Raw genomic sequence first — 23,928 nt, forward strand, 5'->3', positions numbered from 1 at the left:
TAAGTGTAAAGTATTGTATGCTGTTTGTATGCTATATACTAACAAATAACTTTATATACAGTGCTCTTAGCATGCCTATTTTGATTGCAAACACCATCACAAGAATTTGGAGATTTTTACTGTGGCTTCATGTTCAAATTCTTGCAAGTCTTTCAGCATACCCACTCGTCCCTGCTTCACAGGTTTTGTCCTGTACATACCCATTAGTGCATCTCTCACCCTAGGTCCTGTAGAGTACCACTTTTTCATAAAGCCCTCTCCTGTCAATCCCATAAAAGAGACTGCCGTCCTTCCAGACCCCTTAGTTTATTTTTACCCTTAGAATTTAACAATGGTTAACATAGACTTTATGTTTTTATTATGTCTTTACCAGAAAAACCTAAATCAACTCTGAAAATTGATGACTGGCACAAACATCTACTCAATAACTGTACAGTTTTTATTTTAAAAATATTGTTTTGTCTTAATTTTTTGAGACGGGGCCTCATGTAGCCCAGCCTGGCTTTAAACGATGTATAGCAGAGGTTGTCTTTGAACTACTGATCCTCCTACCTCTATCCCCTCCCAACAAGTGTTAGGATTACATCTGTGTCACCTTGCTTAACTACCAGTAAGTGGATGTTTAATAATGGTGAGTGAACCAGGTACTGACTTATGTGAGCACTGAAGCTATGATTCAATATGGGCCATTACTTTTAAATAGGTATTATTCTAGGCACCACAAGTACTGTTGCCTAGTTTGTTATTATATATATATATATATATATATATATATATATATATGAAAAAGAGCCGTGTCCTACAATACAACTGAATGAGCATAATTTCATCCAGGTGTCTCTCCTCATGAAGATTTCTCATCCCATAAGGACTGAAAAGTTCAAATCTCACCTCAGGATTTTTATTAGTCATCTGGAGCTATCTCCAGTCTTTTTGCTTTTACTGTATGGCTCGGACTGGGGATTACCTTGCCATTTCTTGTTTCTGATGTTTGGCACCTGTTAACCCACATGTCCACCTCTTTCTCTATTTACGCAGAAACACATGCAAATGACTTGTGATTTCTAGCAAACCTGACTGAAATGTCAGTGAAGCAGGAAGAATTCTGTTTGCTGGGAGTGGGACGAGACAGAAGCAGAATTACATCAATGCAAGTAAAATAACTCTAGGCGTGGGTTGAAGAGGTGGCTCAAGAGCTAAGAGCTCTTGCTGCTCTTCAAGGGGACAAAGCTTCAGTTGCCAGCACCCATGTTGAGTGATTCACAACTACCTGTAACTTCAGCTCTAGGGGCTAGGACACCCTCTTCTGGCCTCAGAAGGCATCACATGCATAAATACATTAAAAAAATAACTGTAGGTGAATATTAAAAAGCAGTGTTTATTAAAAGCTTTTCTGGGACCTCATCAATATATTAAAAAAAAATTGTTCTTGGGGAGAGAAAGCACATGGAGATCAGAAGACAACTTTTGAGATACCAGGCGTGTGTGTGTGTGTGTGTGTGTGTGTGTGTGTGTGTGTGTGTGTGTGTTTTCCAGGGATCAAACTCAGACTGTCAAGCTTAGCTTACCCGGTAAGGATTTCACCCATCTTGTTGGGCTAAGAGAAATTTTTTATTGACCCACTCCAATGATGTCTCTCTTCTTCTTTCATTCCTACCTTCTTCCAATTGTCAGAGCACCCCAAAACGTTCTCCATGTGTTTGATACTTACTCTCACATTCAGCTCTAAGTTTTTCTTTCCTTATTCAATTTTACAAAGCTGAGTAGAGAAAATATTTTCCTAAAACAACCCGTCCTCAAAAAGCAATTTCTTCCTTAATTATGAGGAAAAAGAAAGTCATTGAGACTTTTATTCAATAGTTTCAAGCATTGTGCCTTATCATAGCAGTCTTTACTTGTCTAGAGAGATCAAATAGTATATAATTTAGTGTTGGTTTTTTAAAGAAGGAATACAAATATATTTTTGCATGTAGCAAACTGTAATGGGAAGGAAATTAATGTTTATTTTAAAGGCTGCTGGACTGGATGCTTACTAGTCTTTACGGTTGACTGCCTATTTGCTAAATATTTTCATTATATATACTTAGTAGACCTGTACTTACAGATTTGACATGCATTAAAGATTTGGACTATCGGGATTGGGAATTTAGCTCACTTGCCTAGCAAGCCCAAGGCCCTGGGTTCGGTCCCCAGCTCCAAAAAAAAAGAAAAAAAAAGAAAAAAGATTTGGACTATCCCTAGGGATTTAGTGACCAGGGACAACTCCACCCTAAGCAATTTTTATGTCCACGAGTACCCCATCCTTTCTCCACAAACTATCTTCCAGAGTTCAGACCCAGCTTTGTAAGACTGGACCTTTAGGAAATTTTGACCGTGTTTGTGCAATGTTTTCCAAACACGTCTGTTCTTTAACAAGAGGCTTGGATTTGGAGAATGCTTACTCTCAAGTTTTTGGGGTATCAATCCTCTTCCCGTTTTTTTCTCCCCAATTTCCGATCTGAGAAGAAAAATACACTATTGAGAGGCGCTAAAATATCTTCGCTTCCTCCATGGACAGCTTAAAACACGATGTGACACATTCTGAACTGACTTCCTCTAGGAAATGAGATGCGCGAGGACCCCGGAAGTGCTGCATGGGCGCTTCGGTCCCGCACAGGCTCAAACCTCCCTTCTGACGCATGCTCACACCGGCTCCGTGCTCACCCTTCTGGAGAGGGCCACCCCGTTGTCCCTCCCTACCGGACAGAGAGGAGGAGTTACGGTTCTCACTTGAAGCTCCGCCCCCTCCGTGACGTTTAGAGGCGCGACCCGTCGCACGCAATGCGAATCGGGAAGAGGGGATGATCTGCGCTGCTTTGCGTCTGAGAACGGAGGCTCGTTCTCCTTCTGGTGGTGGGCGATGGGCGTCAGGCGAGAAGGCCGGCGTTAGCGGAGCGCGGGCGCTGCGGTGAGTGCGGCCTGGCTCCGGCCCCGGTTCCCGGGGAAGGCGTCCTCCAGCTGCTGGTCATCCGGGAGACGAGCGGTGTCCGCGGAGGGGTGGGACAACCCCTGACAACTGGCTGGTCCAGGAAGGGCCCGACTCCTGGTCTCTCCCGTTCCCCTCCTCCGGTGCCCAGCGAGTTTGATGTGGTTTGCCGGTCTCAGAGGGTGGCCTTGACCAGTTCTCCTTTCTTTTGGACACTAGACCCAACTTTGGACTCGTTCCTTTTGCTTCCTTTTTCTCATTTTGTGCTATCTACAATCCCAGGCCTTACTACAACCATTTGTCATGTTTTCCCTATTCCCCTGTACCCCGGTCACGCATGATTTTAGTGAAGTACAAGAATTGAGTTAAATAAACTCACCACATTTAAAACTTCTTCAAAGAGGGCATTTTCTATTTTTTAAAAAAATGTTTCTTCGTTTGTAGACTTTTGGCACTGACAAGTTCACTTCAAATATGATGTACCGAGGGGATTGTCAAACCCAAACACAGTGATGTTCATTTACCCACAAAGCTGCAGACCCTGTTCCTGTTTTGTTCTAGCTTTCAGTCTGTGACCTTGACCAAGTCAGTCATTCAAGAAATATTTATGTGACTCACAGAGGTGTTTCAGAGTCTAAGGGGTTTAATGTTTATTAAAAGCTCTAGGGTTTGGGATCAAAAGGATGCCTAAAGAGTGTAATCTCCCCCACCTCCCAAACAAGTCTTACTATGTAAACAAGACTTGTCTTAAACTCACAGAAACCCTCCTCCCTTGGCTCGAGAGTTGGATAAAACTGTGCATCAAGCACCACTCCTGGCAAGGGCAATCTTTTTTAATCTGTAGAGTATTCTTAGTTGTGTATATTATCTTACTTCATTAAAAAATCCATGTGTTATTTTTTGGGTTTGGTGGCTTTTGTTTTTCCGAGGCAGAGTTTCTCTGTGTAGCCAGGGCTGTTCTGGAACTCACTCTGTAAACCAGGCTTGCCTTGGTCTCACCGGCCTCTGCCTCCCGAGTGCAGCCCCACCACTGCCAGGCTCTGCATGTTGCTTTTTTTTTTTTTTTTTTTAAAGCTCTCTGCTTTATGACTCTTTCTGTTTAAGACTTCTAGTTGAAAGTCAATCATGTTGGATTTAGGGAGTTTCTTATCGATAGAGCTCTGCCTAATAAGGCTGTATTCATGCTTCTTTAAGACTGTGAATTAGTATATATATTAATCATGCCACTGTTGATATGAAATGTATATTACTGCTCTTTTGACCAGATATTAGGTACATATTTTAGTTGAGCTGCACGGATCTTGCAGTAGCAATATAAGTCTGTGAGTAATGAAAAACTAACAGAAATATTTAAAGTTTTCTTTTTATCCATTAACTTGTTGATTTATTTACTTACACCTTATTAATCATTCTGACCTTTTGTTGATAAGAACATAAATGGGGGGGTTGGGGATTTAGCTCAGCGGTAGAGTGCTTGCCTAGCGAGCGCAAGGCCCTGGGTTCAGTCCCCAGCTTCGAAAAAAAGAAAAAAGAAAAAAAAAGAACATAAATGGGTCAGAATCCAGATGGCTTTGTAAAACAGTTGTAATATAAAGCCAACACATCAAACTTTATTCGTAATATGCTTAGGGAAGGAGATTTATTTTGCCCCACGGTTTCAGAGGCTTCTGCCCAAGGTTAGTTGGATCCATTGCTTTGCATCCGAGGTGAAGCATAGTCCCATGGTGGCAAAAGTATGTTAATGGAGACTGTTTACCTCATAGCAGCCAAAGAGCAGGGAGGAGTCTTGTATTTTATTTTGTTATAAAAACTGACTGGGTTTAGGTTATCAGAAAGCACTCCAAGATTGTTCATTCACCGTAGTTACTGATGTTGGTTACAGCTGGGAATAATGACTGCAGTGCTTAGTGCAGCGTCTGTGTGGATTGAACTTCTTATAGCCTGTGTGCTGGGTTCCATGACTACACTTTAGTCTCTGAAAAGCCTGTATCAAGAAATTAGCACAGTAACTTCTAGTAATATTCTAGTGGTTAGAGCAATCATGGCACCCTTCCTATCAGATGATGGATTTATACCATTTTTGTGTTTATGTGTGTTTGGTGCTAGGGCACCCAGGGCATGGCACATACATATCAAAGCACTGCTGCGATGTACCAAAAGCCTGACTCCTACCTTTTAAAGCAAAAGGTTCTCAAAACTACTTTACAGGCTCCCAACATGTGTGTGACCACACGCAAATTTATTTTTTGTATAAATCAAAAACTCTGTAATCTAACCATATATAATTGCTCTTAGAAACTAGGGCTATTTCCTTCCTTCCCTCCTTCATTTCTGTTCCTTAGCATTCTAATACTTGTTCGTGTGCCTTAGAGTTCTTTTCCTTTTTTTTTTTTTTTTTGGTTCTTTTTTTCGGAGCTGGGGAACGAACCCAGGGCCTTGTGCTTCCTAGGCAAGCGCTCTACCACTGAGCTAAATTCCCAACCCCTGTTCTTTTCCTTTTTTAGCACTATGCTTCCCTTCATTGTGCAATGTCTGTTCTCTACTGAGTCTTTCTTCCCATAGGATGCCTAGTTTGAGGCCTTAAGTAAAGTATCAGCTGCAGCAAAAACAAGGCTTCGATTCCTTGATGATTTATTCTCTACTCTCATGACCAAGGCTGGCCTCTAATTCCTGGGCTGAAGAGATCCTTCTGCCTCAACCTCCCCCCAGGTAGCTGGAATTGCAGATGCATGCCGCTGTACTCTGATGCCAGTGTTTTAAAGAGAATTATATATGCTTTAAAATACACTACATAGGGGCTGGGGATTTAGCTCAGTGGTAGAGCGCTTACGGAAGCGCAAGGCCCTGGGTTCGGTCCCCAGCTCCGGAAAAAAAAGAACCAAAAAAAAAAAAAAAAAAAAACACTACATAAAAGCAGGGTAAATAAAATAGTTGTAAAACGTCCCTCCCAGACTCAAATTTTGCTTGTGTAGACTCCCAGCTTCAGACCCCATTTTGAAGTATATGTAGCCTTTAGGAGGTGGGGCCTGACTGGTAGATGTTTGTTGCCGGGGATAGTCTTGAAGGTTGTTCCAGCCTGTGGCTCCCTCAGAGCTTTCTGCTTCTGGTCTGCCAGATTAGAGGAGCCACCTCAGCATACTCGTGCTGCCATAAATTCTGTCATAACTTTCCCTGCTATGATGGACTGAAATTCTTCCAAAACAGTGAGGCAAAATAAACTCCCCTTAAATTATTTCAGGTTTTTTTGTCACAGAATAAAAGTAATACAGTATCATTTTCAGTGATAGTATATGCTGTAATCTCCCAAACAATAGGTTTTTTTTTTTCTTTCTAAGACAGCCTTGGCTGTCCTAGAACTCACTGTGTAGACCAAGTTGGCTTTGTACTAAGAGATCCACCTGCCTCAGCCTCCTCAGTGCTGGGATTAAAGGTGTGTGTCACCATGCCCATCACTGGTCAGTTTTTATTTTCATTATTTATTTATTTTATGTATTTGAGTACACTGTCTATCTTTTCAGACACATCAGATCCCATTACAGACAGTTGTGAACCACTATGTGTGGTTGCTGGGAACTGAACTCAGGTCCTCTAGAAGAACATCAGTGCTCTTAACCGCAGAGCCATCTCTCTAGCCCCATCACTGATCAGATATTAAGCTACGGTTTTGTTTTTCACATTTGTTGTTATTATTGGCTTGCTTGTTTGGTTGTTTTTTGAGACATGACCTTTTTAAATAGCCCAAAGCCGCCTTGAATTTACCGCCTTCTAGCTTCAGCTTCCTGTCTGGGCATGCATTTTTGTGTGTCTGTTATTATTATTTAGTTAATAACATTAGTGTTCTTGTCTTTTTACAGAAGGAAAATGAGGTAATGTAAGCAAGTGAAAATACTCAGTTTTAATCATTAAATCACCAAAGCAGTGTGCCCAATTTGTTCTTCCCTGCTATTCTTCCCTAACTGTTCTTTCCCATAGTATTGTTCCCTTATTCCATCTTCAAATCCTCTTGCATATACCCATTCTGGCCGTCCTGAGGCAATACTGATGTGCCAAATGTCTTCTCAAGCCCTCCACTCTGCGACAGTACTTACTTTTTTTTTTTTTTTTGGTTCTTTTTTTTCTGGAGCTGGGGACCGAACCCAGGGCCTTGTGCTTCCTAGGCAAGCGCTCTACCACTGAGCTAAATCCCCAACCCCAGTACTTACTTTTTAATCTAGCAGCTCTTAAGTGTTGACAGGATTATTAAGTTAGAGTCAGGATACATCATATCATCAGTGCACTCCTTTGGTCCCAGTGATTATTGCTTCATGATTCCCATAGGTTGCCTTACTATAGTTTCCGAATTGTTTTCTCACAGTGATTTCTCATTTTATGTCTCTATGGTGCTTCCCTTCTGAAACATTGCCTTTCTCACTTCATCTCTCATCATTTCAGCCAATTTGTTATTTGGCCCAAAAACTGTACTGACTGAGCAATATAGGTAGCAAGTACTGTAGGACTCAGACTAAGACATGAACTTCAAGAACTGACAGACAGAGGGAAGCTGAAGCTGAAAGGAAGGGGCCAGCATTGAAGAAGACACTGTGGGCTGGCTGAAGCTTTCTCTGTCTAGCTGAACTAGATTTTTCTTTCCCTGAGTTCAGCTAGTGACCTGAGTCATATTAATATGTACTAGAGCAATTGATTGTTGACTTATTATTTCATGAATATTAACTCTGGTTAACCAGAGTAAGACATTTGTGACCACCAACCCTTGTTTTCTATATCCCTTAGAAAAGTGTGTTCAGAGTCTGCCTCACTTAAGGTTCCACCTTACCTCAGTGATGAGACATGGCTGCATTATGCTTAGTCTTCTGTTTTCTTTCTTTTTTTTTTTTTTTTTGGTTCTTTTTTTCGGAGCTGGGGACCGAACCCAGGGCCTTGCGCTTCCTAGGTAAGCGCTCTACCACTGAGCTAAATCCCCAGCCCCTTCTGTTTTCTTTAGGAAGTAAAAGCTTGCCTTAGAATGGAGGTTCAAGGACTATAAAAGGTGTATGCTTTTTGGCGTGTGTTCTATAATGAGCTTATTTGGTTACAGATCAGCAAGTGGTAGTTCCCCAGGCCAGCGTTGGTCTTTGGACTGTATTTGGAATAGCACTGCCGTCATGTGAGCTATCAAGTTCTCGTTTTGTTTTGAGACATTGTCTTGCTGGTTAGCATAGGCTGGCTTGAATTCTCAGTCTTCTTGCTTTAGCTTCCGGCTACACATCGGGCTACTTTGTTTGCTTTAGTTTATAATCCTTTTTTTAATATTGCATAATTTTACATATATAATATACACATATACATACATGCATACATACATATATCCAGGGTCTTACTATGAAGCCCAGGTTGGCCTTGAATCTATAATCCAGTAAAATACATACATACATATACACACACACACACACACACACACACACACACATACACACACACACACATACACACACACACACACACACACACACACGCACGTGCTGAAGACTTTAGTAGCATTGTTCCATGCGGAGTCTGACTATGTGGCATGCCCTGTCGCTGTCTTTGCAGGGTTTCTTGTTCTTGTTCTACTTCCTTATTTCACTTCTGTCACCCTGGGTCCGACCTCCATCCTTCTTTCTCTTCCATCATTACAAATCATTACAATAGATAACTAGGATTTTCTTTCTTCACATCTTTGTGCTCTTGTTAGTTGGGGTTGCACAACTAACAAGCAGGTTCCTTCAGAACCCTGCTGTGGTTCTCTTATTACCTTTAGAAAACAAGGTAAATGCTCATGTGCTTTTCATAGCCTTTTTTTTTTTCTTTTCTTTTTTTCGCTCTACCACTGAGCTAAATCACTAACCCCTTTTCATAGCCTTTTATGATTTGTGTGGAGACTGTTTTTGACTTCTCTGCCTCATGGCTTCTTGTACATTCTGTCTGATAGCTGATTCCTAGAGATGCACTTGGTCTCTTGACCTTGTCCCCACACTATTCCTCACTGCTATCAAAGCCATCTTCATCAAAGAAGATACTTAACGTTCACTTTTTTCTGATTACTTCTAGTTCCCTTTGGTTGTAGTTTTCTTTCCTAATGTTTTTATTTGTAACACCATCTATTACTTTTATTTCCACTGATTACAATTTTGTTTCACATTAGTTTTGTAAGCCTCATGTGGAACTAGTCTAATCCTTCAGCTTCTGAAAGCATGGCACTTTATATAGCAGGATATCAATGCGCTTACATTTTACTTTAACTAGCTAATGACCTACTCTTTTAAATTATCTATATATCTGACACGATTTTCACATTTATTTTAAAGATCCAAGTTTTAGGGGCTAAAGAGTTGGGATTGAGAGCACTGGCTGCTTTTTCAGATGACCCAGGTTTGATTCCTGCACCCACATGGCAGTTCACAGGATCTTTAACTCCAGTTCCAAGGGATCCAGCACCTGTTTGTGAATTAAAGTGTTCATATTAGATACCAGGCCTTATGTCTTCTTTAACAGCTGTCCTTTAGTGCAGAACCTGCACTTGCAAGGAAAATCTGCTTGGGGTTTTCACTGATACTAAAATAATGGTGCTGTCTGAGAACAAGGCAATCCAAGGGATCCCTGTCACACCCTTTATTTAATGGATGTTCTTTGTTCTTAGTGAATTGTTAATGAATTGATAGTAGAACACATCCAGTATCACTTGACCCATTTGGAAGTGATGGTGAGGGTAGAAACTTTTTCTCCCATTATTATAACTTTAGATACAAGGTTCAGAACAGGAGGTAAAGGTTTCATATGCAAAGTCATTGTGTCCCCCCCCCCCCCCCCCCCCCGAGCTGAGGACTGAACCCAGGGCCTTGCGCTTGCTAGGCAAGCACTCTATCACTGAGCTAAATCCCCAACCCCTAAAGTCATTGTTTCTAATTGCATATATATCAAGGTATCAGTTACCATTTAGTTCAACATGTTTTGAAAGATGCATGGAGCAAGTATATATATAGAAAAACCTGAAAAGGTAAAAATGGGATTTTTAGAGGAAAGCTGTTTGGTAACAATATAGTCCTAACACAGACTTGGAAGGGATAAGACCAGATATTCATAAAGTATTAGTGTTTAATACAGGAATGACTAGAGTCAAAGGAAATTGAAGTGTTTTTGGAGTTTGATGTAAGTGGACTAAGACCATTCCCTTAAATTGTACCTCAATCAGCCCTTAGGAATTTTTTTTTTGTCCAGCCACCTTTAATCTCAGCATTTGGAAGGCAGAGGCAGGTAGATCTTGAGTTTGAGTCCAACCTGGTCTACAAAGCAAGTTTCAAGACAGTCAGGGTTATACAGAGAAACGTGGCCATTTTGTCTGCATGTACATCTACATATCACTTGGGTGTTGGATCTTCTGGATTGGTGTTATAGATGGTTATGAGCCAACATGTGGATGCATGGAATTGAATACTGGTTTTCTGGAAGAGCAATCAATGCTCTTAACCTCTGAGCCATCTCTCTACCGCCTTCCCTATTCACTCTCTTGGGAATAGGCGCTTGTTGATCTCTGAATTGATTGATGAAACTGAATTGATTGTACCGTTTAGAGAGCACAGAGATGATGGGGGAAAATAAAGTTACAGTTAAATTACTAAATTGTAAGTAGTTACGCCTGGCAGAAGACCACACTGGAAGTTAGTCTGGTCACTGGTTTTCAGGTGGTGACACTTAGGAGCATACCAAGACACTGCCTGGGGCGCTTTGATCTGTTCCATCTCTGGTATCTTCATAAAAAGTAACATGCCATTTTAATTAGTGCATACCTTCTGATTCTTCCTGTTTTCATTTTGTTTACTTCATATTTTCTACTGGTCAGAATTAGCATACCAGGAAACAAAAAAATGTCATGAACTATCAAAGATCCTTTCAGAGTAAACCAAAGTGTAGGAGTGTTTCCTGGCAGAAGCAGAAATATGTTGTTTTAGTTCCTAGCTCCGTATAAACCTGGTTTTGCCTACTACTTTTATAAACTTATATCAAGAGGAAAACAAAATATTCCAAGTTGGAAATTCTACTTGTATATAAATGTAGTTTTAACAGAAAAATATGAAAACTTTATTATTCTGTTCTTTTTAATAGATAAGATTTTAATACTGAAAAAAAAGATTTAAATACTGATGGCAAAATGGTACAATAACCCATTTAGTTAATGAACATTTGAAAATAAGTATTTCTTTTTTTTTTTTTTTCTTTTCTTTTTTTTCGGAGCTGGGAACCGAACCCAGGGCCTTGTGCTCGCTAGGCAAGCGCTCTACTGCTGAGCTAAATCCCCAACCCCTGAAAATAAATATTTCTTAATATCATAGGGGTATGGGGGTGTGTATCTTAAATATATCCCAAAATAGAAATTCAAGATAACTTAAAATGGACCCTGTTGGGAAAGGATATAGTTAAATAGTGGGTGTTTGTTTTTGTTTGAATACAGTCTTTTTTTTTTTTTTTTTTTTTTTTTTTTTTGGTTCTTTTTTTCGGAGCTGGGGACCAAACCCAGGGCCTTGCGCTTCCTAGGTAAGCGCTCTACCACTGAGCTAAATCCCCAGCCCCTTGAATACAGTCTTATTGGGTAGCCCAGATTAGTGATAAACTCACAATCCTCTTACCTCAGCTTCCCAATTGCTGGCCCAGGCTTGACGTGAGTGTGTTGCTAAGCCACGAATTCAATCTAAAGCCTTTCACACCACTCACACCACCCAGTCACTTTGCCACTGAGCTGCATTCCGTTTTTTGTTTTTTTTTTTTAAGATTCATTTAATTATTTAGTGTATATGAGTATACTGTAGCTGTCTTAGACACACCATAAGAGGGATCAGATCTCATTACAGAAGGCTCTGAGCCACCATGTGGATATGACCTCTGGAAGAGTACTCTTAAACACTGAGCCATCTCTCCAGCCCTGAGCTACATTCCTACTTCTGGAATTTCATTTTTCTAACACTTTTTTTTTTGCTCTAAATAATGTAACATTTTTATTAGTTTGTTAAGAACTTAATACATGCATTCAATGTATTTGACTCATACACACCTCACTATCCCTTCCAATTTATTCCAGAACCTTTTTTTTTTTAAAGATTTATTTTATTTATATGAATACACTGTAGCTGTCTTCAGACACACGGGAAGAAGGATGGTTGTGAGCCACCATGTGGTTGCTGGGAATTGAACTCAGGACCTATGGAAGAGCAGTCAGTGCTCTTAACCTCGGAGCCACCTCTCCAGCCCCAGAACCTTTTTTATTGATTTAATTTTTTAACAGTCCAGTCTTTGCCCCCTCCCATAGTTCCTCATTCCATTCCTCCTCCCTCCTGTCTTCAAGAGCATGTCCCTCGTCCCCCAACCCCCTCTCCCCACCTACCCAAGTCTTCCCACTCCCTGGGGCCTCAAGTCTCTCAGGGTTAGGCGAGTCTTTTCTCACTGAGGCCAGACCAGGCAGCCCTCTGCTGTACCTGTGTCAGGGGCCTCAAATCAGCTGGTGTGTGCTGCCTGGTTGGTGGCTCCGTGTCAGAGAGATCTCAGGGGTCCAGGTTAGTTACCACTGCTGTTCTTCCTATGGGTTCGCCCTCCTCCTCAGTTTCTTCCAGTCTTTTCCTAATTCAATCACAGGGGTCCCCAACTTAAGTCCGATGGTTAGGTGTAAGTATCTGTGTTTGTCTCAGTCAGCTGCTTGTTGGGCCTCTCGAAGGATAGCCATGCTAGGCTCCTGTCTGTAAGCACAACGTAGGATTAGCAATAGTGTCATGCCTTGGAGCCTTCCCTTAAACTGGATCCCAATTTGGACTGGTGACTGGACCTCATTTCCCAAAGTCTCTTCTCCATTTTTGTTCCTGCAGTTCTTTTAGACAGGAACAATTCTGGGTCAGGGTTTTTGACAGGGATGGCAACCCCATCCCTCACTTGATGTCCTGTCTTTCTACTACTGGAGGTGGCTCTACAAGTTCCCTGTCCCCACGGTTGGGAATTTCATCTAAGGATCCTCCCTTTGAGTCCTGAGAGTCTCTCGTCTCCCAGGGCTCTGGTACATTCTAAAGGGTCCCCCACCTCCCACTCCTCGAGGTTGCCTATTTCCATTCATTCTGCTGACCCTCAGAGCATCTCTCCTGTTGTTTCACCCTACTGCCCCAACTGATGATGTTCCTCTTTGCCCTTCCCTGCTCCCCTTTCTACCCAGATCCCTCTCTCCCTCTGCCTCATGATTGTTTTCTAACTGTTTTTGCTGATGAGGTTAATTAGTGGAATTGTTTACTTGTTTTGTTTTAGGAAAGAACTACTTTTCATGAACCACATTATCCGTTTGTTGAAGTAGAAAAGCAAGAATCATTCATCATGCCTGCTGTAGCTTCAGTTCCTAAAGAACTCTACCTCAGTTCTTCACTCAAAGACCTCAATAAGAAGACAGAAGTTAAACCTGAGAAAACCAGCACCAAGAAGTGTGTGCTCTTTGCTAGTTGATTAAGTCATATCAATTTTATTTCATTTTCTTACTATTTAGATTTGGTGAATAGCTAATTTAAAGTTTATTTGAAAAATGGTATCACAGGAGTAAATAAGATCTAGAGAAGTTCTTAACTTTGTCTTAACAGAATAAATGTGTGATTGCTCAGATGCAAGTTACCTGCTTCCTGACCAGTATGTATACCAGATGATATGTTTAAAAGAGTATGAAGGGTCTAATAAAGCCATTTTGTCACAAGTCATCTTTTCTCATAAAACGATATAAGTTTTATTTTCTTTTTTTTCTTTTTTTCAGAGCTGGGGACCGAACCCAGGGCCTTGCGCTTCCTAGGCAAGCGCTCTACCACTGAGCTAAATCCCCAGCCCCACAATATAAGTTTTAATTAAAGTCTTTAATCTTTTAAAAGGTCACCTTTACTCTTGTGTAGGGCACGTGCAAGTTAGGTATTGCGTAGACTTCCTCTGACTGAAAGAGGGGCTGTGACTGCTTTTTTTTCTAGTTATCTATAGTTCTATAGCAACTTAACAGAAGCTAAAGTTATCTGAGAGAAGGGACCTAGTTGGAAAAAATGCCTCCATCAGAACAGGCTATAGGAAGGCAAGCCTATAGACCGTTATTTAATGATTGATGGAAGGGATTTATCCCATCCACTGTGGGTAGGAACATCTCTGGGCTGGTGGTTCTGTGTTCTATAAGAAAGCAGCCTGAGCAAGCCAGGAGGAGCATCTCCATGGGCCCTGCATCAGCTGCTGCTTCCAGGTTTCCAACAGGTTTGAATTTCTGCCTTGGCTTCCCTCCATGGACTGACTAGGGATGTGTAAGCCCAATAGTCCCTTTCCATCCTGAGTTGCTTTAGTTATGGTGGAATCTCTAAGGGACAAATATTAGTATTCTATAGGTTTTATTTTTTTCCAATTTGATAGAATCTTTAACTTAATGATTTATTTCATGTGTTTTTACTTCCCTGGGTTTACTTGCCATCTAAGGCACATGTAGAAAATGTGCCTTTGCAGGAGAGGTTCCAAATTTTCATGGTCCAGTGGTCCACTGATTATAATACTTGCTGGGAATTTAAATTTGCTAAAAATAGATTGTCTTTAAAATTGCCAACTCAAGTAGTTAAAGAACAGAGAATCAAAGAGAACTTTCCGTTCACATTTATTTTCGCCAGCAAAAGAGATTTAGAAATTAGTAATTACATTATTATTTAGATGGAAATAAAGTTTTAGAAAGAAAGGTGAACGTAGCTACCACATTCCCTAGACTTAGGAAAAATAGGTCTTAGAGAGCAAGGGGGAGCAATAGGTATTCTCTGATTGGAGAGAAATATGATCCCAAATGAATCAATAAGGACAACACTAAGATACCTGTGTAGGCCCTGGGGCATTTTAATGAATCATTTTACAAGAAAATGAAAATGAAAAGAAAATAAAACGTCAGTGGTGACAGTTGAGCAGTGACAATTTCATTAAAAGTGAGGAGAAAGTCTGACACACACCATTGCTTCTTAATATTACCAGTGGCAAAATGGCTTTAAAATGTCCTTTAGGGGAAAAAGAAAAGTTGGCTTCTTCTTGAGCTGAATTGATAATGTGGGATAACACAAAAAAATAATTGTTTAATTCTTGTCGCTTAAATTTTTTTTTTAATCAATAAAGCCACTTTGAACTTCTCAAATACTAAAGACAGAATCTTTGTAAATGTTAGATCAAAGATGGTCATTTCTTTCTATCATTTATTTCTTAAGACTAGCCTAGCCCCAGAGGGAGGTTATACATTGTAACTGAGGGGAGTAAAAACTTTAATCATGAAATTTATTTTATCAGGGTCATCTGTGGAGTTTATATATTACATGTATTTTCCCCCAGTGCCAAGTTTTATAAATTCTCTTCCTTTCTAAGTTATATACACAGCGCTCAGAAGATTTTCAAGGCAGCAGAAGAATGCAGACTAGATCGTGATGAGGAAAGGGCCTATGTGCTTTATATGAAATATGTGGCGGTTTATAATCTTATCAAAAAGAGACCTGATTTCAAGCAACAGCAGGTACACTCATTTTTGCTATTTTATTTGTTATTTTTACACAATAGAGCTATTGGTTTCCTCTAAAAGCTTTAACTACCCGTGATTAATTTGTTTCTCCTCACCTCTCTCTCAATGCTAGCAGTCTGGTAATGCTAAGCAGAGGTCTGTCACCAACTTAAGAATGGATTTAGATCCCATGATACCTTGACAATTTTTAACTCCTGGGTGGCCAGGAAAAGCAAAGCAAAAATATACTTTTATTATTTGTTAGTGTATTCATGAATACATTTTGCTTGGATCAATATGTGTATATAACAGCATATAAATGATTGTTTGCTTTTTGTTGTAATAAATTATTGCTAGTGGAAGGATTGAGTTTATTCAGTGCACTGAATGAGAAAAGTAATAGCTGGGTGCTGCAGTGGCTCATGCCTGTAGTCTCTTGTGAGTCCAAGAGTTCTAGGCCAGCTTGGACAACATAGAGAGATCGTATATCAATAAATAAAACAGGGATTGGAGACATGGCTCAGCAGTTAAGAGTGCTGTGTGCAGAAGACCCAGGTTTGGTTCCCAGCACCCATTTCAAGTGACTTAACAGATGCTTCTGACTCGAGTGCCAGGGCATCCAGTGCCCCATTCTGGCCTCCTTGGGCACCTGCACATGTGCACATTCACACAACACACACAGATGAAAAGTGAAATGACAATGTTTTCATTGTGCTTTAAGGTCAAATGCTTGTCAGCCTTTCATTTGACTGACATTGGAGCTGTGTTAGCTATAGCTGTAGAATTAAGAGGAAGACTTTAGGGTCTTTTCATGGTCATGTTTTCTTTTTTGTTCTTAATCTGTTTAGCAGATACTAGTCTTTCACTTTGCTGAAGTCATGAGTAGAAAGTGAGGGCTATCATGGTATAGACAGAGAAACCGATAGCCAGAATTAGTGTTTGCATATCAGTTGTCCTAGAAACAGGCAAAATAATATATAGGTGATGTTAAAGAATAGGAAGAGTGATGCATTAGTGCTCCCACGTTAGAAATGACCTGATTATCACATACAACAGCAAAGTACTGCCTAGAGATTTCTTACCCCGCAGAGGAATTTTTCTTTGTCTGAGAGGGTCTCAAAGCCATGCTGGCATAGAGGTTACAGTCCCCCTGCCTTATCTCCAAAGCACTTCAATTTCAACAGTACACCATCATGCCCAGCCATTTAAAAATTAATATTGATATTTTATTTTGGAAGTTACTGTGACACACTCTGTTAGCACTTGATACTTTATAGTATTTTGCTTTGTTCTGTGGTGGGAAAGTTGACTTACAGAAGGAATGAAATTTCTCTTAATTGAAGTTTCCTTTCTTTTTGCCCAGTGTATTGTGAATGATAGATAACATTTCTTAATAAAGAGGGATACCTTAATAGTTAAGCTAATGGTAGTAGGTAATTTCTACCAGCAAAATTATGCTAATTGTTACTGGATTTTAAAGCAATTACAAAGGTCCCCTTGCACTTAGGGGTTCATCTGCCTGCCCATAAATGGTTGGATTTGTCCTACCATGGGAGAAAACAGCTTTTAATATTTAAAAGCATACTTATCAGCAGATTAAGAAGTCAGAAGCCTGCCTCAATTCAAACACTCTTTAAAATGTTCTGGAGAAACTGCTTTTAAAGAGGATTGGCGGGTGAGATGGCTGGATACAAAGCACTATGACCTAATAGGACTCTCTGGACCCATAAGGCAGGGAGAGCAACTTCCCACGGGCCATCTGTCTCCCATGTGCGCACTGTGAGGTTGTGTGCCACACCCTCTACCCCAACTCCTGCGCTGGGACTCTGAAGTAAATAGTTGGAAGGCTTGATGATTGCTAAATTTGGTAGCTGCTGTCAGCTGATTGGTCTGTCGTTGCACTGTTTTTGTGTATTTGCTTTTTGCTTTACTTTTGGAACTTAATAGTGTTTTTTTTTCTCCTTTGGTAAAGTTGGAATTACCATTTTGATTGTCTGTTCCTTCTCTTTGAATAGGTTGGGATTAATTTTGATGGATAAAAACTCTTTCCATGTCCTCACTGTCACTGAGTTTGTGAAGGTCAGGTTAGGAAGCTGCCTCGGAAGGGTCAGCTAACCCAGTTTGTTACTTTGGATGCTATAGTTGCTTGTTTCCTGTGCTGTCTAGAGCCCTCTCCTCTCCTGTCTTAGAACTGTTTTTGTTTTGTTTCATTTACTCTTACCTTCAAGCATGTGAGGTATTAAACTACCTACATATTTTATAACTCCTTTAAATTGAGTAGGGACAGAATATGTAGCTGAATTCCTTCAAAATTGTGTGTTTTCCCTCTTATTTTATATTGCACAGTGTTTAATTGTAAGTAAAAGTTAGTGTAGTAGAGAGGACACAGTGATACAGCTGGAAACTGCTCCATCCTGAGCAGTGCCTTCAGGGTCCTTTGAGAAGTGAGAGAAGGTAAAACACAAGCACAGCAAATCCTCGGGAAACTAGGGTCATATTTAGGAATCGTCAGAGCATTGCAACCCACTCACGCAGGCATGCACGCACCCCCTCCCCTTTTTTTGGACAGGCTCTTACTATGGAGCCTAGCTGGCCTCAAACATGGGATGCACCTGCTTCTGCCTCAGAAGTGCTGGTATTAAAGGTGTGCACATCACATTCCTGCTCCCTTTTAAATTAACCTTTTAAATTAGAGAATCAGCAAATAGGAAAGTTGTACTGGTGAACTTGTGAAGGTGTTAATCGCTCTATATGCCACTTGACATGTTATCGACAATATCTATGCTGATAATGGCCTTTAGGGAACCTCAGTAATACTAGAGGACTGTGAGGACTGTTGTCTCATAGTTTTGTAATAGACAGTCTCAAACAACATTTAAGTAAGATAAAGCAGGCTCTCAGACTAGCTTTTTGTTTTGTTTTTTGAGACAGTGTTTCTCTGTGTAGGCTTAGTTGTTGTAGAATTCACTTTGTAGACCACTTTGAACTGATTCACCTGTCTCTACCTCTCAAAGTGCTAGGATTGAAGGTGTGCACCGCCACTCCCTGGTTTAGACTAGCTTTTTAATTGAGTTCATGAAAATAAAATAAATGAGAACATTTTTGGTTTTGCTTTGTGCTTTGCGTTTATAAGAAGCTTGCGATGATTGCATTACACTTTTTAAGAACATGTTGCACTAGACGTCTCTAATATTCAGTTGGTACAATTTTAAATAAACTACATCTTTATTAGTATTACTTGGTGAAGGGCTCTTCTGACACAGTGAAACATTAGAGTCAAAGTTTAGATCAATGCATAGATAATGGTAAGTGTTACAACAGATTTCTTTGCCATCACTACTCTTAACCACTTCATTGCTGAAGGTGAGCCCTGTATCTTCATCCTTCTCACTGCCTTTCACACACACACACACACACACACACACACACACACACACACACTTGTGCGTGCGTTTTTACTACTGCTGCTACTACTACTACTACTACTACTACTACTACTACTACTAGTGATGAAGTGTCCTAATAGGTTTTGTTTACAAAGTCACAGTGACTTGTAACGAATTAGACTTGATAAGCCTTGATTGCAGAATCTCTTTGACCGTAACCTGTGACCTTTTGAAGTAACTTCATTTAGTTACTTTCTACATCAAACCTTTTTTTGAGTTAGATTTATGCTATTTCTTTCTACTATTTGATTTTAGAAATTCGATTTCTTCAAGTATAAAATTTGTTTTGTGTGTCAAAACTGAACTCTAGTTAATGTAACTATTCCAGATAGAGATAAAAAAATCTGTTTACTATAGTAAACATAGCCTCTCCCAGGGGAGCACATATAATTCCATTACTTAGGTGTTGAGGATGAAGATCCTAGAACCTAATAAGCCAGCGTGGAATACACACCCAGCCCATCTCAGCAAGTGAATAAATCCCAAGCTATTCATCTTTGCATAATTTGCTTTATTCCTTTTGAGACTGGAGAAAAGGAACTTAGTGTATTGCATATTTGTCAGAAGAAAATTTGCTTTATTCTCCCAAATTCTCCTGTTTTTATTTGTGATTAGTAAGAATAGTGTTTACTTTTAGTGGCATCTCATAAATAAGTTAAATGTATTATATAGTGGATTTTGTGCATACTGATGTTATAAAGATACTTTTGAGATATTTGGACAACGTGCTGGCTGGTTTTATGCGTCAACTTGATAGAAGCTGGAGTTATCACAGAGAAAGGAGCCTCAGGTGAGGAAATGCCTCCATGAGACCCAGCTGTAAGGCATTTTCTCAACTAGTGATCAAGGGGGAGGGCCCAGCCCATTGTGGGTGGTGTCATCCCTGGACTGGTGGTCTTGGGTTCTATAAGAGAGCAAGCTGAGCAAGCCAGAGGAAGCAAGCCAGTAAGAAACTTCTCTCCGTGGCTTCTGCATCAGTTCCTGCTTCCTGACCTGCTTGAGTTCCAGTCCTGACTTCCTTTAGTGATGAAACAGCAGTGTGGAGGTGTAAGCTGAATAAACACTTTCCTCCCCAACTTGCTTCTTGGTCATGATGTTTGTGCAGGAATAGAAACCCTGGCTAAGACAGACAATAAATTGTGCATTTATATAGGTTAGAAGATAAAAACAAAAACTTTTGCTTCCTTTCTACAGGCACCATGATTTTAGTGTTTCCTATAACACCAGTGCTATAACTGACAGGTGCTAACAGTGTGGGATGATTTTCATACTTTTAGGACTATTACCTTTCAATACTTGGACCTGCAAACATCAAAAAGGCTATTGAAGAAGCTGAAAGACTCTCTGAGAGCCTCAAACTGAGGTACCGATGTCAAATGTCACTATAAATTCTGTAAAGAATGCAAATTAGAAAATGATAATACTATAGGTTTGTTCATTTATATCTAACCATACCTATAATAACTATTTCCTACAAGCAAGTCATATGTTAACTAGTAGTGCCCGTATTGATGTGCTACAATTAATATTCTTCAAGAACATTTTAGGCTATTAAAATAGCACTGATGTATTACATTAGAACTCATGTCCAATTATTCATGTTTGTAAATTTTTGACATAATAAAAAGGAATTTTAATTCTTTACATATGGTATGTTGAATTAGAAACTGCTATTGGCTTTAATTATACAGAAATGAAGTATTTATTCTTAGTTTTAATCTCCCTGTAGTTGCAAAAGTTAGATATCTTAAAAACAATCTCAGTATTTACCAGAACTGCTGTACCAGTCTGTGAAATGATCACAAACGAGTACAGAGGTGGCTCAGGAGTCAGGAGCCACTTGCTGCTCTTTAGAGCACTTGAGCGTTTTGTTTGTCCTTTGACCCAGCATTGTTTAGAACTATGGTGTTTAATTTTCAAATATGATATTTTTCTGGGTATCTTACTTATTTCAATTTCATCATAGCTACAGATATCTGTCCTTAAACAGTTTTGTTTATGGTCCTACATATAGTTTTACCTAGTCCAGTATGCTGTGTGTACTTAAAAAGAGAGTGCAGTGACTGAATACATTGTTTTCTATGTGGTTTATCTATTTTTCATTACTATAGTAAAAATACATAGATAGGTAGGCAGTCTGGTTTTTTGTTTTTTGTTTTTTTAAATAAAAAAGGTTTATTAGAGGCTGAAGGTCAAACAACATTACAGAACCTAAAGCAAGGTCCTTGACGCACCATGTCAGTGAGGACAAGGTGTTAAATTTCTCTTCTGGCTTCTTATAAAGCTACCAAGATCTTTTCACTTCGTTGACCTAACTGATCACCTCTATAAAATTCACAGGAATCTTCTGTATTAACCTCACAATGGAAATGAAATTTCTTCAGGAACATGATAGAATGGGGATGGTTAGGAGGGGGATGTTAGAGTTGACGGACCTGATGTACTGTTTGTCATTTAGGTCTCTGTGCTTTGTTGAATGCTGTTCAGATCTTAACTATTTTCTGCCCCACCCCCTCAAGGATTTTGAATCTAGGGCCTATGATACTATAAATGCTTTAACTTGGAAAAAACTCTCTCTGTCTCTGTCTCTGTCTCTGTCTCTCTGTCTCTGTCTCTCTCTCTGTCTCTCTCTCTGTCTCTCTCTCTGTCTCTCTCTCTGTCTCTCTCTCTCTTCTCTCTTCTCTCTTCTCTCTTCTCTCTTCTCTCTTCTCTCTTCTCTCTTCTCTCCCTCATACTGGGAAGTTTCTGTTGGCTCCTTAGGTCCTGACTGTTGCTTCCAGTTTTCAGGGTTTTGTTTCAGAAACATTTTAACTCCAGGGTTTCTATGTAGCTGTTTTGTAGTATCAGCTTTTTTTTTAGTGTCCTATGTTTGTTTACTCAATGCAAGCCATTTTTCACTTATCCTTGGGCAGAGTTGGTTAGCCTCTCCTGATTGCTCTGGTTTGAGGCTGTCATCCAGGTTTACCTCAGCCAGTTTGGACTGTTTGCCCTTTCTCTATGGGTCCTGTTTGGACTGTTTGCCCTTTCTCTTTGGGTCCTGTTTAGACTGTTTGCCCTTTCTCTTTGGGTCCAGTTTGGACTGTTTGCCCTTTCTCTTTGGGTCCAGTTTGGACCGTTTGCCCTTTCTCTTTGGGTCCTGTTTTCTTGCTACGTTGATTAGTTTTGGACATGGTGGGCTCTGGAAACTCAGCCTCTTGTTTTATCCCTTGAAGAGTGTTGGGGTGTTTTGTTCTGGGATGGGGGTGAACTTGGGTCAGATTTTATTCACTGCCTTGCCTGTGGTAGTCAGCATCTGAAATGTCTTTTAAAGTCCTCAGTGTCTGCTCTGTTCTTACTTAGTTTGGGTGTCGACTGTAGACTTGGACAACTTTACAAAGCAAAGAGACAGGAGCTTTGGCTTTCTGTGTTAGTTTTAGCCACCTCTGGCACGTGAGGTCCTGACGTTAGGGATAAGGCCCTCAAAACTAGAGAGTTATGACCCCTTCGCAGTCTCTCACTCTGCCTGTTCCTTGTCTCTGTGACAGGCCAGAGCTGTAGCTGTCTGAGGAGGCATATGTCCTCCTTATACAAGTATGGAGGACAGACAGTAGACGCATAGTTCATCCTTTACTAACCAACTGGAGTCAATTATTCATTACCCTTTTCTCCCTTTGCTCTATATTCTCTCTCCCTTCTCTCACCACCCCATCTCTGTCTCTGTCTCTGTCTCCCTTCCTCTTAAGTTCAGAGCCAGCAGACATTACTGTCCTCACTAAGGACAGGGTGAGCAAGGTCCTTGATAGCACACATTCCCAATAATACTGCTTATCATTCTGAGGGGAATGGCTCCAAATACTTTGGATAGCTGCAACTGTAATCACCATAGCTGTTTAACTTTTAGCAAATTAGAAGATAATCACTTCTTGACTTTGATAATAATTCTCCAGTTGATATGGTTAATACCTTTCTTTTTTTTTTTTTTTTTTTTTTTTTGTTCTTTTTTTCGGAGCTGGGGACCGAACCCAGGGCCTTGCGCTTCCTAGGTAAGCGCTCTACCACTGAGCTAAATCCCCAGCCCCGGTTAATACCTTTCTTGCATACTTGTTTTAACATTTTAATCTAAATCGTCAACAATTTCTCTTCTAGAGACAAACAAATGTTTGTTTTAAAAATAAAATTGTACCAGAATTGATAATTAAATATTTGAAATTAGTGAAAAAGCAAGAACAGCATTAATAAAAAAAGCATAACATTTATTTTTCAAGGTGTTTGTCCAGTTTAAAGTACACAGATAGCCCCTAAGGGCAGATGTGTGTGGTTTGTATGGGAACTCTAGCAGAATTCTCTTTTCACTTGGAAGGAAGGAGTGTGTTAAAAAGCCATAGGCTATGCCCAAGGCAGGATGCTAAGTATGAAACACGAACTCCCTTAACTCCATCATGTAATTAGAATCTTCTTTCAACTAGATACGAAGAGGCTGAAGTTCGGAAACAGCTTGAAGAAAAGGACAGACGGGAGGAAGAACAGCTGCAGCAACAGAAAAGGCAGGAGATGGGAAGAGAGGATAGTGGTGCGGCGGCCAAACGCTCCGTGGAAAATTTACTGGATTCCAAAACCAAAATCCAAAGGGTATTGCAAGTTCATTGTGTAAACACTGGTCCTGTTTGCCAGGTGACCTACCTGGAGGAGTTGTGCTGCTTCTGTAAAGTTCTTTGAGGCAGCAGGGAGAACATTTCAGTGTTGGTCAGAATTTGAATCAAAGGTCCCAACTGCAGTTGGTACGTTTTCCTGTAAGTGTCCACAGCAGCATTGTCCTGGTCATTGGTTACAATTTTAGCATCACTATAGCAGAAGGAGGGTGGCATGAGAGGAAGCATTGGATTGTGATCTATCCATCTAAGTTCTGGGCCTGTGCGAGTCTTGCTTAACAACTCTTGGACTCAGGTTTGCCAAATGAAGGTCTTAAAACAAGATTTGAGGTGTCTTTTCCTCCTGATGAGATCTACATTAAGAGAAGG

The 23,928-nt window shown here is 40.2% G+C and overlaps 1 protein-coding gene across 3 annotated transcripts in view; it reads left to right on the forward strand.

The window, feature by feature from the left end:
• Window positions 1-1,114: 1,114 nt before the first annotated feature.
• Window positions 1,115-23,928, forward strand: part of Usp8 (ubiquitin specific peptidase 8) — a 49,209-nt gene continuing 26,395 nt past the window's right edge. For 2 of the 3 annotated variants that reach the window (XM_006234916.5, XM_063283328.1), the window contains exons 1-5: window positions 1,115-2,947; window positions 13,259-13,428; window positions 15,356-15,500; window positions 20,209-20,294; window positions 23,377-23,539. In XM_006234916.5, coding sequence (XP_006234978.1) covers window positions 13,325-13,428; window positions 15,356-15,500; window positions 20,209-20,294; window positions 23,377-23,539 — 498 coding nt within the window. In that variant the 5' untranslated portion in view covers window positions 1,115-2,947; window positions 13,259-13,324. The remainder of the gene's footprint in view (window positions 2,948-13,258; window positions 13,429-15,355; window positions 15,501-20,208; window positions 20,295-23,376; window positions 23,540-23,928) is intronic. The other variant, NM_001106502.1, reaches the window with a different exon arrangement.

The sequence above is a fragment of the Rattus norvegicus genome, chromosome 3 (assembly GCF_036323735.1).
Source record: "Rattus norvegicus strain BN/NHsdMcwi chromosome 3, GRCr8, whole genome shotgun sequence".
NCBI lineage: Eukaryota > Metazoa > Chordata > Mammalia > Rodentia > Muridae > Rattus > Rattus norvegicus.